We start from the raw sequence: 15,262 nt of genomic DNA, 5'->3' as shown, positions 1-15,262 counted from the left end.
GAATCTCAGTAAACTTTGTCCCCCCCCCCCCCCACCCCCACCCCCGTGTGTCCTGTCCAGCTGTAAAGCAATCAGAATTAATGTCTGAGTGCCAAAAACAAGCCTCACAGTTCTACTCTGATTACAGAATCAGCTGTTGTCCCCTGATAACACAAGTTAATTACAAATGCTTTTGGTTGTCTTTAATCCGGGTGGACACAGAGACAGAAATGAAGACAAAAGTGGGAGAAGAAAGGATGAGGTGGGAGGAAAGGTTCACAAAAATAAACAATAAAGGATTGAAGAATCTGATTCTAGGCCTGCAGAAAGAGAGGAAAAGGAGAAACCCAAAAATAAAACAGAGCCAAGATATCACTGCGTCAAACAACATAAGGATATGTTTCAGTGACAATATTTGCTCAAAAGCACACGCAAACTTCTTTAGAAGAAGAAGAAAGTACCATTTCTATAGCGCCTCTCAAGATAAAAATCATGAGGCGCTTCACAAAAACAAATAATGTAAAAATATAAAAAAGCATTTAGAAACTGTTTAAAAATATATTTAAAATGAGCAAAAATAGACAATTGTGATTAAAAAATGTTAAGAGAGAGTGAACAGGAAAGAGGGAAATCAGTGGATCCTGAGGAAGGTGGAATAGGTGGGGAGAGCAGAATAAAGAGAGAGAGGTGAAGAAGGTCATACAAAAGCCAGCTTGAACAGGTGAGTTTAAAGGAGACCACTGAGTCCACTGATCTCAGGCTCAGGGGGAGAGAGGTCCAGAGTCTGGGGGCCACAGCAGCAGATGATCTGTCAATTTTGGTCTTTAGCCTGGTGCGCTGCACAACCAGTAGGCTTTGATCACTGGACATCAGGGACCTGCTGGGGGTGCAGGGACTAAGAAGATCACCAATGTAAGATGGTGCTTGTCCATGTAAGGCCCTATAGACCAGAACCAGGATCTTGAAATGAACCCTGAAGTTGACTGGCAGCCAGTGAAGCTGGAGGAGAAGCGGGGTGATGTGGGTGTGTTTGGAGGACTTGGTCAGAAACCGAGCACAGGCGTTCTCAACCACCTGTAGACGGTTCAGGGAGGTTCTGCTCAGACACGTGAAAAGAGAGTTACAGTAGTCTAAGCGTGAGGAGATGAAGGTGTGGAGAACTGTCTCAAGTTCAGAGCGGGACAGAATGGGACTCAGCTTAGCAACGTTCCTGAGATGGAAGAAGGAAGAGCGAACAAGAGAACTGACATGAGAATCCAGGGTGAGAGCTGGGTCAAAGGTCACACCAAGATTCCTGACAGAAGGTATGGTGTGGGAAGCAAGCTGACCAAGAGAGTCTCTGACTTTGGGAACCAGCTTGTCTGGGGCACATATGAGGATCTCAGTCTTATCTTCATTCAGCTGAAGAAAGCTCCCACCATCCAGGTTTTGATAGTCTAAGCAGGTGTGGAACAGCTGCAGCTTAGACATCTCATGAGGCTTAAAGGAGATGCACAGTTGGATGTCATCTGCATAAAGATGGTAGGAGATTCCTTTGAAGGAGCTCAGGATGTGCTGAAGAGGAAGCAGATAGAGGAGGAAGAGCAGAGGCCCCAGCACAGAACCTTGTGGGACACCATGGGTAAGAGAGGTGGTGGAGGACCTAAACTTGGAGACGGCCACAGAAAAGGAGCGCTCAGAGAGATAAGAGGAGAACCACTCCAGAGCAGATCCTCATAGGCCTACCCAGAGTCTCAGCCTCTCCAGTAGCAGGTGATGGTCAACAGTGTCAAAGGCTGCAGTCAGGTCCAGCAGGACCAGAACAGAACAGTCCCCTGCATCACTGTGAGTCAGAAGGTCATTAGAGACCCTAAGAAGAGCTGTTTCAGTAGAATGAGCTCTACGAAAACCTGACTGGAAGCTATTATAGATGTTATGTTCATCAAGAGCAGCTGTGAGTTGTTTAGCCACAACCTTTTCCAAGATCATGGAGATGAGCGGAAGTTTAGAGATGGGTCTGAAGCTGCTATGGAGAGAGGGGTCGAGACTCGGTTTTTTAAGAAGCGGGTGGATTACAGCGTTCTTAAAGTAAGCAGGGACCTGACCAGAAACCAGAGAAGCCGGGACCGATGGACTGAAAAGCACTTTCAAAGATGAGGGTAAGATGTGGAGGGGGCATGCAGAGGTCTTCATAGAGTTAACTAGTTTGGTTAACTCAGGCAAAGAAACAGGAGCAAAGCTATCTAGGATGATGGGCCTGGTTGGAGTCGGGAGAGGCAGCGATAAGCCTGAAGGAGAGATGCTTGATCTAACCTTATTGACTTTGTCCACAAAGAAACACAGAAAGTTCTCACAGTCTGCAACAGAGTGGATGGAGGCTGTAGGAGAGGCAGGAGAGACGATGCTGCTGATGGTGTTAAACAGCACCTTGGGGTTCTCTTTGCTCTGGGACACCAGGTTGGAGAAATAGGAAACCCTGGCGTCTCTGACTGCAGAGTTAAAGGATGTCAGAAGATCCTTTAGGTGCAGCAGATGGACGTGGAGATGGTTTTCTTCCACAAAACGCTCAATTTTTATGCACTGGCGCTTCAGGCTGCGAAGGCTGTCATTAAACCAGGGAGTAGGGTTCACTGCAGGAACGGATCTGGTTCTGACAGGACAGATGTTGTCCAGAATGGAGAGGCAGTGCTCGTTAAACTGAGAAGTTAAGGAATCTGGGTCGTTATCAGAAGAACAGGGTGGATCAAAAGCAGCAGAAAAATTGCTAGCTGTGCTCTCATTAAGAAAACGAGAACTACCATACGGCGAGCAGGAGGTGGGGATGCAGAAACTGACAAGTTAAAGAAAATGTAATCGTAATCTGAAATATAAACGTCCTCAGGACAAACACTGTCAGCATTTAGACTCAGGGTAAAAACAAGGTCTAGAGTGTGCCCCCTGGTGTGTGTGGGGCCAGAAGCATGCTGGGTAAAGCTGAAGGAGTCCATAAGGCCGGAGAAATTCATGGCAAAGTGATCGGAGGGATCATCAACGTGGATGTTAAAGTCACCAACAATAACCAGTCTGGACAGCTTCACAGTGGAGGATAGAAAGTCACTAAACTCCTGAAGGAAAGAACTGTTTGGACCAGGTGGACGATAGACCACAGCACGGTAGAACGGGTCCTTACGCCCGACTTTAATCAGCTGCAGTTCAAAGGAAGCAAAGCGACCAGAGGTTGTAGAGCTACATGGAAGATGGTCTCTGAAAACAACAGCTAGGCCTCCACCACGACCAGAACCCCGGGGCACGCTAAGAAAAGTATAACCACTCGGGCAAAGGTCAATCAGAGCAGAATAATCAGATGTTTGCTGCCAAACTTCAGTCAGACACAGAAAATCCAGGTTTTTAGAGAGAATTAGATCATTGAGCAGGAAGGTCTTATTGTAAACAGAGCGGGTATTTAATAGAGCCATGCTGATTGAGGTGGAGGAATCAGAAACTACAGAAACAGCTGGAGTTAGTGGACATAAATTAGCAGGGTTAGATCCACGGTGTTTATAAAAACCACATATGGAGGGAACAGGAGGAGAAACCACTGAGGAATGAGGATAAACTGACCTTAAAAAACTTTGGCGGATGAACCACGTCGCAACGCGGCCTGGCGGGAATGCGGAAGTGGCACTCAGGTCACCAAACAAAGAACAAGAAGCTAGAAGATCGCGCCGATGTTTACTAGATAAACCACGGTTTAAGATAAGTCTTATTCTCACCTGGATCCTGCTCGTTTACCTCTTTTCCTCCGACGTTTTCACGGGACCGGATAAACATAGCCGGAGGCGGGCAGCTCGGGACCGTCGTTTGGCTCTGGGCCGGTGCGCCACTCAGGTAAACAAATGGGATGGTACATCCTCGGTGCGTCTTGGGCGATCGTGAACGAACGGAAGGACAAAAGAGTCTGGCGATCATAGGAGATGGTAGCAGGGACACTACTGAAGAGGACCGCAGACAGGAGCAAGGTGGATAAGAGGAGGTTAGTGGAGAAAAGTTTGAAAAAGTGGCCGGTGACTGCGGCACAGCCAAGCACAGGCGCCATCTTGTTGCCGACCGGAAGCGGAAGTGAAACTCACGCAAACTTCTTTAAGCTATTCAAAAGTGCTCAGATGATTTTAAAAGTGGAAGTTGGCCTTTAAGGATAGAAGAAGAGTATGACCCATGTGCCACAAAACATAAATGCATAATTTCAACTTAAAACAAATAAGACTAACTTTAAAAATGAGGAAATGTGGATTATATGTTTTTCCCCTGGTAAAGCACGTCTGTGTTTTTTCCTCTACAGGGGCTTGTGTATTGCGAGATGCTTCAGGGAATGTGTCAGACATCATAACTGGGAACAACACAGATGGCTGTGTGGGACTGGCATGTAGTCTGGGCTGGAACTTCACACACTGCAGCCAGTCGCAGACCTGTCTGAATGGGCTAGCCAACACTTCACAGGTGGTCCATTTGGTTTAGCACAAGGAGTTCTCATCTTTGTTCATAAACAAATATTAATTGTTTAAAAGTTAATTAAAGATGTGAGACCAGATTGTTCATTTTTGCATAACGAATGTTCCAACCAGGTACTGGCACAGGTGTCTGCGGTCTTCCACCTCATCACTGTAGGTGTCATTGCATGCAGCTTGTCTTCTGCTCTTGCACATCTTGTCTCTGCAACAAAGGTCTTCCAGGTGAGAAGCCATCATATTTAAATAAAGTTTTAATCAACATACATTATGATTTGTTACTGATCCAACCAGCCATGAGCAATGCTCTAGTCTTAAATCGTCTTGTGTCAAGAGACTTCACTTGGTTTTAGGGATTTCACTGGCCTCAGGTGGACCTTGGCTCCTCTGAAATAATAACAACTCTGTCCCCTCACGGGGGAGGGGGATGTCAAGGAGGGGGAGGACCCAACCTTACCTGGATGTCTTCTGTCTTACATATTCTGGAAGTTGTGCAAATGCAGGGACGGGACTAGATATTCTGCTGGGGTGGGGCTGGGTAGGTGCCCTCAGACTCTGTGGAGCCCTGCAATGCTGCTGCTTTGGGCCCTGGCGAGATGGGCTGGGGTCTCCGTGCCCTGGGTGACATTTTGTGAACAGAGGTGCATAGCGGGGCCAGTGGGGGAGCTGGCTCCCTGGAGGGCGAACTCTGGGAACCGGTGATGGTTGTACCCCTTGTGCAGCAGTACCGGCACCAGAGTGAATAGGGTGTGAATGGGGAGTGTGAGTGGGTGTCTAGTGTTCATTTTTGTAAGTCTTTGGTTGTATGTGTATGTGTGAGCATGAGGGAGGGAGTCTGTGACTGTGTCTGTGAATGACTGTATATGTTAGGTGGGGTCTTGGGCTCTTGCCGTCTCCTGGGACTTCTTGTGCTACTACACATCTTTGCCTGCCCTCCCCCTGCCACATTTGGTGTGAAGTGTGGTGCCTTGGTATGCCTGAGTGCTCGTGGCTCCCGTGTTAGGGGGTTTAAGATTTTTGGCATCTGTATGATCGATCCCGGTGGTTGTCTGGTGGGGTCTGGGTTCCTGGGCTCTGCTGGGTCCCCAGCGGGGGTGGTCGCCCCTGGGTCCCGGGTCGCTGGGTTCCGGGCTCAGCCAGCGTGGGGGTGGGAGGCTGCAGGCAGGCCTGTGGACTTGCCGCTGATATCTCCCGGGACTCTGCCGGCTGCTGGTTGTGCCCCCCCTGGAGCAATACTCTGTGCCTCTCGAGGAGGCTTTTCTGGTTACAGTCTCCCTGGGGTCCCTGCTCTCTGGAGCAGCTCCTGGATCTCTGGGGCTTGGAGCTTCCTCCATCTTCTACACATCTTTGTGGGGCAGATCTGTGGCCCCTCACATTCTCTATTGGACACTTCTATCGAGAAACCTTTACGCACACAGGTGCTCACATGGTGCTCTCATAAGTATTGACTTGGGCATTTTCAACACATGTCTTAAGGCTGTGGTTGGCAGTAAATGCACTGTGATATATTATCGTGTGATTGTTCAGTAAAACAATGTTGATTTTATATCTCCTCATCAGGTTGACGCAGTGATAGCTTGCTCTTGTTGTTTTGTTGTGTGTCCCCTTTTTTTTGTTTGGTTTGTTTTTCTCTTTCTGCAGATCTAGAAGCAGACTCTTGTTCATTATTTATTGTTCATTTTTGTGGGGGTAACCCCATACCTGTTGGATGAGATAAGATGTAGATCAGAAGCTTAGGCATCATGTTATTGGTAAAGCTAATGTGAGAATGCTAATGGAAGTTATTATCAAAGTCATTGTGGGCAGTCTAGCATACCTGTGCAAGTGTCGATGGCTAGTTGAGAGAGACTGAGTGAGCAGGATGTTGAGCTGCAGTGTAGTGGTGGTCCCCCTGCTTAAAAAGGTGGACTGCATGGTGTGTTCACACTACAGGGGGATCCCACTCCTGTGCCTCCATGATAAAGTCTATTCAGAAGGATCAATTTGGTTTTTGTCCTTGCTGTGAAAAACTGGACCAGCTTTATACACTTAGGGGTCCTGGAGGTTGTTTGGGAGTTCGCCCGACCAATCTATATGTGTTTTGTGGATTTGGAGAAGGTGTTCAACCACATCCCTTGCGGGGCCCTGTGGTGGGTACTCTAGGAGTACGGGGTACCAGACCCTCTGATACGGGCTGTCAGGTTCCTGTATGACCGGTGCCAGAGCTTGGTCCGCATTGCCAGCAGTGAGCCGAGCTCATTTGCGGTGAGAGTTGGACTCAAGGCTGCTCTTTGTCACCAGTTCTATTATGGACAGGATTTCTAGGTACAGCCATGGTGTTGAGGAGATCTGGTTTAGTGGCCTAAGGATCAGGTCTCTGCTCTTTGCAGATGATGTGGTCCTGTCCTGTTGGCGGCATCAGATTGTGATCTCCGGTTTTCACTGGAGCAGTTCAGAGCCGAGTGTGAGGCAGATGGGATGAGAATCAGCTCCTCGAAATCAGAGACCGTGGTCTTCAATCATAAAAGGGTAGAATGCCTTCTCTGGGTCAGGGATGAGGTCATGCCCCAAGTGGAGGAGTTTAAATATTTTGGGGTCTTGTTCACAAGTGAGGGAAAGATGGAGTGCGAGATTGAAAGGTGGATTAGTGCCGAGTCTGCAGTGATGCGGGCATAGCACCAGTCTGTCATGGTGAAGAGAGAGTTGAGTTAGAAGGCAAAGCTCCCGGTGTATTGGTCTGTCTATGTTTCAACCGTCACCTGGGGTCACGAGCTTTGGGTAGTGACCAAAAGAACGAGATCACAAATACAAGTGGTTGAAATGAGCTTTCTCCGGAGGGTGGATGGGCTCTCCCTTAGAGATAGGGTGAGAAGCTCGGTCATCCGGGAGGAGCTCGGAGTAGACCCGCTGCTCCTCTACATCAAGAGGAGCCAGTTGAGGTGGCTCGGCAACTAGTTAGGATGCCTCCTGGACACCTCCCTGATGAGGTTTTCCGGGCACGTCCAACCAAGAGGAGACCTAAAGGAAGGCCCAGGACACGCTGGAGGGACTATGTCTCTCGGCTGGCCAGGGAACACCTTGGGATTCCCCCGGAGGAGCTGGCCCAAGTGGCTGAGGAGGGGGACATCTGGGCCGCTCTGCTTATGCTACTTCCCTGGCTAAGCAGCTGAAATTGGATGGTTGGATGGAAAATTGTTGTGCTCATTTTAGCAAATATGATTTATGAATCATTTGTACATGAGTGCAGTATCATATGTAACATGCTTATTGTGTTTTGACTCTTTAATTACTTATTTTCTAGGGTCTGTGCAAGGACAACATATACCCGTTCATTATGTTCTTTGGAAAGGGTTACGGGAAAAATAACGAGGCAGTCCGAGGCTACATTCTCTTCTACCTCATTGCTGTTGCCTTCATTCTGATTGGTGCGTGTGAAAAAGGAAATGTTTTATTCATATTATATTGTGGCTCTCTTTATAAAATTTCTTTATGTTCTGAATTTTCCTCACTTTTTTGTTCTTTGTGTCATCACAGCACAGTTAAACTCGATCGCTCCCCTGATTGCCAACTTCTACCTGTGCTCCTACAGTATTGTGAACTTCACTTGCTTTCACGCCTCTATAACAAATTCCCCTGGTGAGTTATGGACGTATGTGCCTACTTCGTTAAAAATTACCACTCAGAATTTAACTTGTGAGAAAATAGAAATCAGCTAACAGGTATTGCATAATGTCAGCTGTTGTATCCTTCTCAGCAGCAGCACTGTAGGGGCTCTCCATGTCCAAAATGTGCGTAAGCCTGGTCCTTAGTCAACTTAAAGTTTTTCCATTTATTTTTTTTATATAAATCCCAAAGTTTGCGCGGAAAGTTGCTAACACAGTTTTCCGACCCCGCAAGCTTTATAAATGAGGCACCAGGAAAAAATGTTCTTTCTTTCACATTCTGCCCTTTTTCTCTTTGGTTGTTGCTTTCTTTAGGGTGGAGGCCGAGGTTTAAGTACTACTACAAGTGGAGCTCTCTTTTTGGAGCAGTAGTATGTGCACTTCTAACATTTCTGTTCACTTGGTGGGCTGCACTTGTCACCTGGAGCATTGTCCTCTTCCTCTATGGATACGTAGTCTACGCCAAACCAAGTAAGTCTTTGAATAAAAGAACACTTCTGCTGATAAGTAGCGTTTATACTACAGGTATAGGCTTGAAGGATGTGGCTTTCAACATTCTCAACCAACAGGGCGCCAGACTGCATACTTTGACCTTTGTTCATTTTTAGCATAGTTTTCTGTCTGTTTTACATTCTTTAGAATAAGTAACTTAAAAAAAATTGCTTTGATCACCAACAGGCAATTTTATTGGTGAGAAAAAGAGAAAATTATGTATGTTGCAGAAGGAGGACTTTACCACTGATACAGATTAATTGCAAGAAAAGATTATTTGCTCCGGTTAAAGAGCAAGTCACCCCCAAAAGATATTTTTTCTGATAGACTTTATAAATGAGCGTCTAATCATGCTGTAGACATGTGTAGTCTATAATTTGGTACCGTAGTGCATCTTAATTCTAATTTAAATATTCTGCCTGACACTGTCAGTGTTGTACCGTCTCCAGGTAAAACCTCAGCACTGCATTTGAATTTAAATCTGCCCTCGCTATTGGCTAAGAGGTACCCTACGATGTTTGCTGGTACACCATGATGTCACAATGCCGTTGTGAGCGGTGTGTGTGTATATGTGTGTATTTGTTAGTGGCTCTGCCCTCTCAGTCTGCCAGGCAACATCATTTGTTGCATTTTTCAAACAGGAAGTAGCAGTAAAATAAGACTCTGGTAGGGGGTGACCTACTCTTTAAGACTCAACCAGTCAGCCAATGGGTTTGTTTCACACAAGTGGACAAATAACGTCAACCAATCACACAGTACATCGTTTACTGTACATAAGCGAAAAGGGAGCAGGAAGCACTTTTTTAAGGGCCCGCCCCTTTCTCAATAAAGAAAGAAAATTAATTTCATGGTCATAAACATTAAATTATTCGGTCTTTAAGAAAACTTTTGCCAATTCTGCAAATTACATGACGGTGTTTAACTAACCGCTTGGGTTGCTGCCCTCGTGACGAAACTCCGGATGAGTGCCTGAAAATGGGTGGATGAATGGATGGATAGTTACTTAACTAACAGAATTTTAAAATTCACCAAGTTCCAAAATTTCAGAATAGATGGTTGAATAAACAAATCGTTAGTATGCTTTCTAAATTTAACTTTTCTGTAATTTTATGGCTTTTTTATGAACAATAGAGTATAAGTGTTGGTTTTATTCGTGTTGGCTCACACTCTACACAGTATACTGATATAATGTGTGATGTTACAAACTATAAGATCGGTTAGAAGCTCAACATTTTACACAATTTTTCTTTTGATTAATGACTTTAGTGTAAAGCACTCTGGAGTCCTCTGATCCAGAATGGTCCTGTACAAATGCAGGTCATAATCATGAAAGGAAGTTCTGCTTTCCTGTTCACCGCTCAGACGTTAGTTTTTTTATTCCTCGTCACGATCTTCCCGGTTCAGTCTCCAGTCATCCAACTGGAATCTGTTAGTGTCCTTTGTCCTTCCCTTAGTCCCTCAGTAACGCTGAACCTGTTGGAATAGACCTTAGGCGCTCACGTTGCTATAACAAACGGTGTCTCTGTACCACCCAGAGCCGGCATTTCTGCGTTTGGGTCTGGACCAAATTTGCAAAAAGAAGTCGCCCTCTTTGTGCCTGTGCTCGTGTCGTCTTTAAGGATGTTTTTTATAGTTATGCTGTTTCTAAGTGATGAGTAGAAATGTTAATAAAGGCATACAGTTAGTTTACAGACAAAACTACAAAGGGCTTTTATACAATAGACATAATCTAATGTAGATCCACTCCTATTCTACTGTTAAAAATGTAGAAATAATATTTGCATTTATGCATTTTATTTGATTGTTTCAGTGAAATTTTAATAGTTTTGATTGTTATAGCTCCTGTTTGTAGTTCCATCTGACAAGTGCCCATTTTTAAAATGATTTAATTTCATATTTTAAAAAAAATGGACACAGGTTTTAGTCATTTTAGTTTATTTTGTAGCAACTTATAGTTACTGCATAGCTTTATTTTTTAAGAGTAACACAACAGTTACTTTTCTGGTAACTAGTTACTTTAATGATATTGCAATTCAGTTACTTACTCAGTTTTTTAAGGAAATATTTAGTAACTATAACTAATTGACCTTGGTAACAATTTACAATCCCTTTATTCACGTTTCTTAGTGCATTATTAAACATTAATAAAAATTAAAATGTGTTAACAACTGCTTTTATGCATTGCATAGCGTTACTAATGAATTATTAAACGGTTAACTAATATCTATTAAAGATATCAGATTAAATAGATTTTAGTTAATGCAGCACTAAGCTTTTTGACACTTATTGTAAAGTGTAAACATTTATCCATTTGTAAACACTTTATTAATGCTCAATAGATGTCCGAGCATTACTTAAGCATTAATTAACCATAATTGATCATTACTGAATGAATTTTGGACCCTCAGGTTCAGTAATAGACATTAGTTAACTGCTTAATATTTCATTAAATAATATGTTTAGTAATGCTATGTAATGCATAAAAGCAGTTGTAAAATTTTATGTAATTGTTTATTAATGCTTAATAATGTACTGAGTAATGTTGATAAAGGGACCCTTATTGTAAAGCGTTACCTTACTTTTTTGAAGGAACTTGCACAACAGAGCAGGTCTGACAACACACAGGTGAGCTCTGTTAAACTGGTGACTTCTGAAGGTAAAGGATTGCAGTGGACTTTATCTAGGGACATATCAGAGTGCAGGGGGCTGAATACAAATGCACACCACACTTCACATTTTTATTTGCTTAATTCCGCTTCACAGTTATGTTCTACTTTATGTTGGTCTATCGCAGAAAACCTCAGTGGGACATTTCATTTGGTGTTAAGATGTCAGAATGTGTGAAAGGGGTAGGAATGCTCTTGCAAGGCCCGCTCCTCTCTCTCAGCAGTGCTCCAACCAGCACCACGCCTAGCAAGTCCAAGTCCTAACTTTGCTAATCGGAGACCAAGTGCAAGTCACTGGTGTTCTCATCGAGTCAACTCACAACTCTCTTAAGCATGACTCGAGTTCAGACTGAGTGGTAGAGATAGGATCTCCACAGACGACGCTGCATTGGATCAGACAGAAGACTTTCTGAGCCGTTCTGGAACCTGTCTCTCATGAGCATTTCTCTGTCACGCCTCACAGAGGTCAACTGGGGTTCATCGATCCAAGCCGTAACGTATAACATGGCCTTGTCATACTCTGCCTCACTGACTAGTGTGGACGATCATGTCAAAAACTTCAGGTAAGTCACCTAAAACGTCCTTCCCATTTGGTGTGTTATATTTATACCATTAGAGAGTAGCTGCTGAACGTTATGCTTGCTCCCTGGTCTTGTTTGGTGATTTAGGCCGCAGTGCCTTGTCATGACTGGGCCCCCAAACCGGCGTCCTGCCCTGGTGGACTTTGTTGCCACCTTCACTAAACATGTCAGCCTGATGATCTGTGGAGACATTTTAATGGTATGAGCTTCAGGCGAGGGTCTTCATAAAGAAAAAGCAAAGCAGCTTACGTTGTGTTAAGGCCTTGGTATACATAGTTGGTTTTGTGGAGCAAATTCAGTTATTCATTTCTTCATTGTTGAACTTTGACCTTTTTAGGAGGACAGCAATACCCAGCCTAAGGAGGCAACAGATACGTTGGTGAACTGGTTGAACAAGAGGAAGGTCCGATCTTTTTACACTCCTTTTACCTCTAGCAGCCTCAGAGAAGGCACAAGACACCTGCTGCAGGTAAGAAAGACATCAACAAACTACTACGTCAGTCTAAATATACTTGGCGATTTTAATAATTGTTAACCTGTTGTATTTGTTTAAATTGTAAAACAGCATTAATTTTAGAGAAATAAGCAATATTTAATAGGGCCGTGACTCGATCAAAAAATGTAATCTAATTAATTAGAGGCTTTGTAATTAATTAATCTAAATTAATCACATTTTTAGAGTGTTTGTGTTTTAACTTAAACGTCTGTTTTCAACTTTAAGACACGTTGTTTGTGATTGTTTACAGAGTAGTGGGAACACGGAGCGTTCTCCCAGCGGCAGCCAGGTGCCTCTCGTTTGTCTGACTACTTTCATAAACTACTGTTAGGGCACAGAATTATTCTGTCTGGTGCTTTCAGCGCTGCACAGATGTTACGTAAATGTTAAAAATATAGCTTACAGCAACTTTTGTAAAGTTCCCGGTGCCACCGGGCAGCCGCAGCAGAGACGATCTCTGAAAAATGTCCGCGACACGGACTCCGTTGTTGTCTGGAAGTTTTATTTTTCCAAGTTAAGAAAAGAGGCGAATGTGCTTCCTAAATCCTGCATCAGTCCAAGCAAGGCAACTTCCTTCTGTTTTTATTCCGTTTTAGTAGCCATTAGCACTGTGCATTGTTGTGTGCGTCAGTGATATCCGGTCTACGAGGAAATCGTGCAATGACAAAAGGTTCCGCCTTGCTCGAAATACAAGCTGCGATTAAATGCGTTAATTTTATTTAACGCATCGTTTTTTCTAATTAATTAATTAATTAATCATAATTAACGTGTTAAAGTCCCGGCCCTAATATTTAAGTGTGTACAATACAGTTGAAGCAAAATAATTTTGCACCATTTTTATTTATCCTCATGCTGACAAGCATTGTTTTAACTGATGCATTTTGTAACGATGCATTGTGTAGAAATGAAGTAAAAATGACTTTCTGTGGTAAAATGTGGTTACTGCAACCACTTTAAACAACTCTGGAGCTTTTTGCCAGCTGTCGTCAAATTACGATAGTTGGCGCTGCGGCATTAGCTCACAGGAGACACGGCAGAAATAAATGTTTGATAAAAATGTAGCTTTTGAAGGAAATGCTGTATTTTCATTCTGCACACCTCTAAACGCCCCGTAGGGGGGGTTAAATAAATAAAAACATAGCATTTTAATGAATGGTTGCGTATTCAACCTTAAATTATTTTAGACTGTTAATACTGTTTAATTAAGTGCTATGAATTTATGTTTGACTTGCTATTTTCTTACTCTCACTTTCAATAAGGCAACGGGTCTGGGGAAGCTGAAACCAAACACTCTGGTTCTGGGCTTCAAGTTCAACTGGAGAGAGAGCACTCCGGAAAGTATCGAGGATTATACCAACACAATTTAGTAAGTGGCTTTTTCTTAACCATCAATTCAAAATAAACAAAAAAAAAAAAGGTGATTTACTTCCTGTCCTCCAGTGACACGTTTGACTCCAACTTCTGCTTGTGCATCCTGAGGATGATGGATGGTCAGGATATTGATAATGAACTTGAAACTGAAGGTTTGACACAACAACTTATTTCATCTGCTTATTAATTCTGATAATAAATCAAGCCTGAAAGTGTCACGCTTCTCCTACAGAGAACCTGGGCTTTGAGCCTGATGAATCTGAGGAGAACCCAGAGGAGACCAAGGAAGAGGAGAATGCAGGTGAGGATTAAGGGAATTTTCACACCTGCAGTTTTAGCATGCTGGTGAAGGTTCTCAGTCATCCAGGGCTTGGTAATCCTAAAGGGTTCTGATGGAGGCAGCTGGACTTCTTTGGTTTCTTGAAGACATTTTGCTTCTCGTCTGAGGAGCTTTGTCAATTCTGACTGGAATATGGGAGAGTCAAGCTTATAAGCTGTAGCTGTCTGCTGTTGCTTAATGAGCAGAAACTACATATGAGTACCCCCCTCCCCCACTACCTGATGAGTCATTAGCCTCTATTGGATGGACCAGTATCTCTCTGAGAGTGATGTTCTGTTTGGAGAAGATTCCTCTAATTTTCTCTGAGACTCGTGCCACGTATGATGGTGCTTTTGAGCCTGTTGTCCTTTTCTTTGCTCTTTGTGGTTTTGGTCCAGTCAAATAGAACGATGTCCCTCCTTTGGTGCACAGGTGTAAACACGGTAATCAGACTGGAGATCAGAACAAAAGGACCACACGAGGAGGCCGTCGTTGAGAAAACTTCAGAAGTTTCTTTATAATATGAATGTAGCCCAACCTTTTTTCTTTTGAACTGACTTGAAATATGCACTATCTCATTTATAATTACTCTTTTGTGTATATGATATTATGATATTTGTATTTTAATGAGTCCCTATGAGGTTAATCTGGTTCATAAACAGGAATTCTTCTTTTCTTGTGTTGGCAGGAGAGAGTTTCATTTGGAGCACCGTCATGATTTGTGTTTGTGCTACGTTCATAATAAAAGAACAGATGTGAGGTTTTTAAACTGAGACATTTCAGCTTTTTGTTTATGAATAACTGATGCTGGAGCTCAGGGATTCTTGGAAACCTTTGGACATAATGGAACAGAAAGAACTCTTCAGTGAACTTGGCTGGAAATGTGGTTCAGTCTTTCGTTTAAACGATCTAAATTTAAGACATGTGTGTTTGTTAGTAATGTTCCTGGTGCAGGGGAGCGTCCCAGAGTGTTTGGGTGTGATTAGCCCAAACATTGCTTCATGGAGCTGTTCAGCAGGGTTGTTGTTGCAAACACGCAGCTCATAGGGGATTGCTTCCTCTTATAATTTGTCCTTTGCTGCTGTTTGTAGCCGATGACGCGTCTGATGGAGGAAACAGTGACCAGATGAGGACGGTGTTTCAAAATAGACAGGGGATGAAAACCATCGATGTCTACTGGATTGCTGATGATGGAGGTGAGTCTAAGGCCCAATCTCAACACTCGCACTGGCGCCCTTCGTTTGCGCGTTCCCG

General features: G+C 43.7%; 1 protein-coding gene across 2 annotated transcripts in view; it reads left to right on the top strand.

Moving 5' to 3' along the window:
* LOC107377151 (solute carrier family 12 member 3) overlaps positions 1–15,262 on the top strand; it is a 38,350-nt gene that overhangs the window by 15,579 nt on the left and 7,509 nt on the right. For both annotated transcript variants that reach the window (XM_054747567.2, XM_015946589.3), the window contains exons 12-23: positions 4,277–4,434; positions 4,560–4,667; positions 7,723–7,846; positions 7,956–8,057; positions 8,399–8,554; positions 11,705–11,804; positions 11,910–12,021; positions 12,160–12,291; positions 13,578–13,684; positions 13,759–13,841; positions 13,922–13,990; positions 15,100–15,204. In XM_054747567.2, the coding sequence (XP_054603542.2) occupies positions 4,277–4,434; positions 4,560–4,667; positions 7,723–7,846; positions 7,956–8,057; positions 8,399–8,554; positions 11,705–11,804; positions 11,910–12,021; positions 12,160–12,291; positions 13,578–13,684; positions 13,759–13,841; positions 13,922–13,990; positions 15,100–15,204 (1,356 nt within the window). The remainder of the gene's footprint in view (positions 1–4,276; positions 4,435–4,559; positions 4,668–7,722; positions 7,847–7,955; positions 8,058–8,398; positions 8,555–11,704; positions 11,805–11,909; positions 12,022–12,159; positions 12,292–13,577; positions 13,685–13,758; positions 13,842–13,921; positions 13,991–15,099; positions 15,205–15,262) is intronic.

Source organism: Nothobranchius furzeri, chromosome 14, assembly GCF_043380555.1.
Source record: "Nothobranchius furzeri strain GRZ-AD chromosome 14, NfurGRZ-RIMD1, whole genome shotgun sequence".
Classification (NCBI taxonomy): domain Eukaryota; kingdom Metazoa; phylum Chordata; class Actinopteri; order Cyprinodontiformes; family Nothobranchiidae; genus Nothobranchius; species Nothobranchius furzeri.
This window is presented reverse-complemented; position numbering and strand designations above follow the sequence as displayed.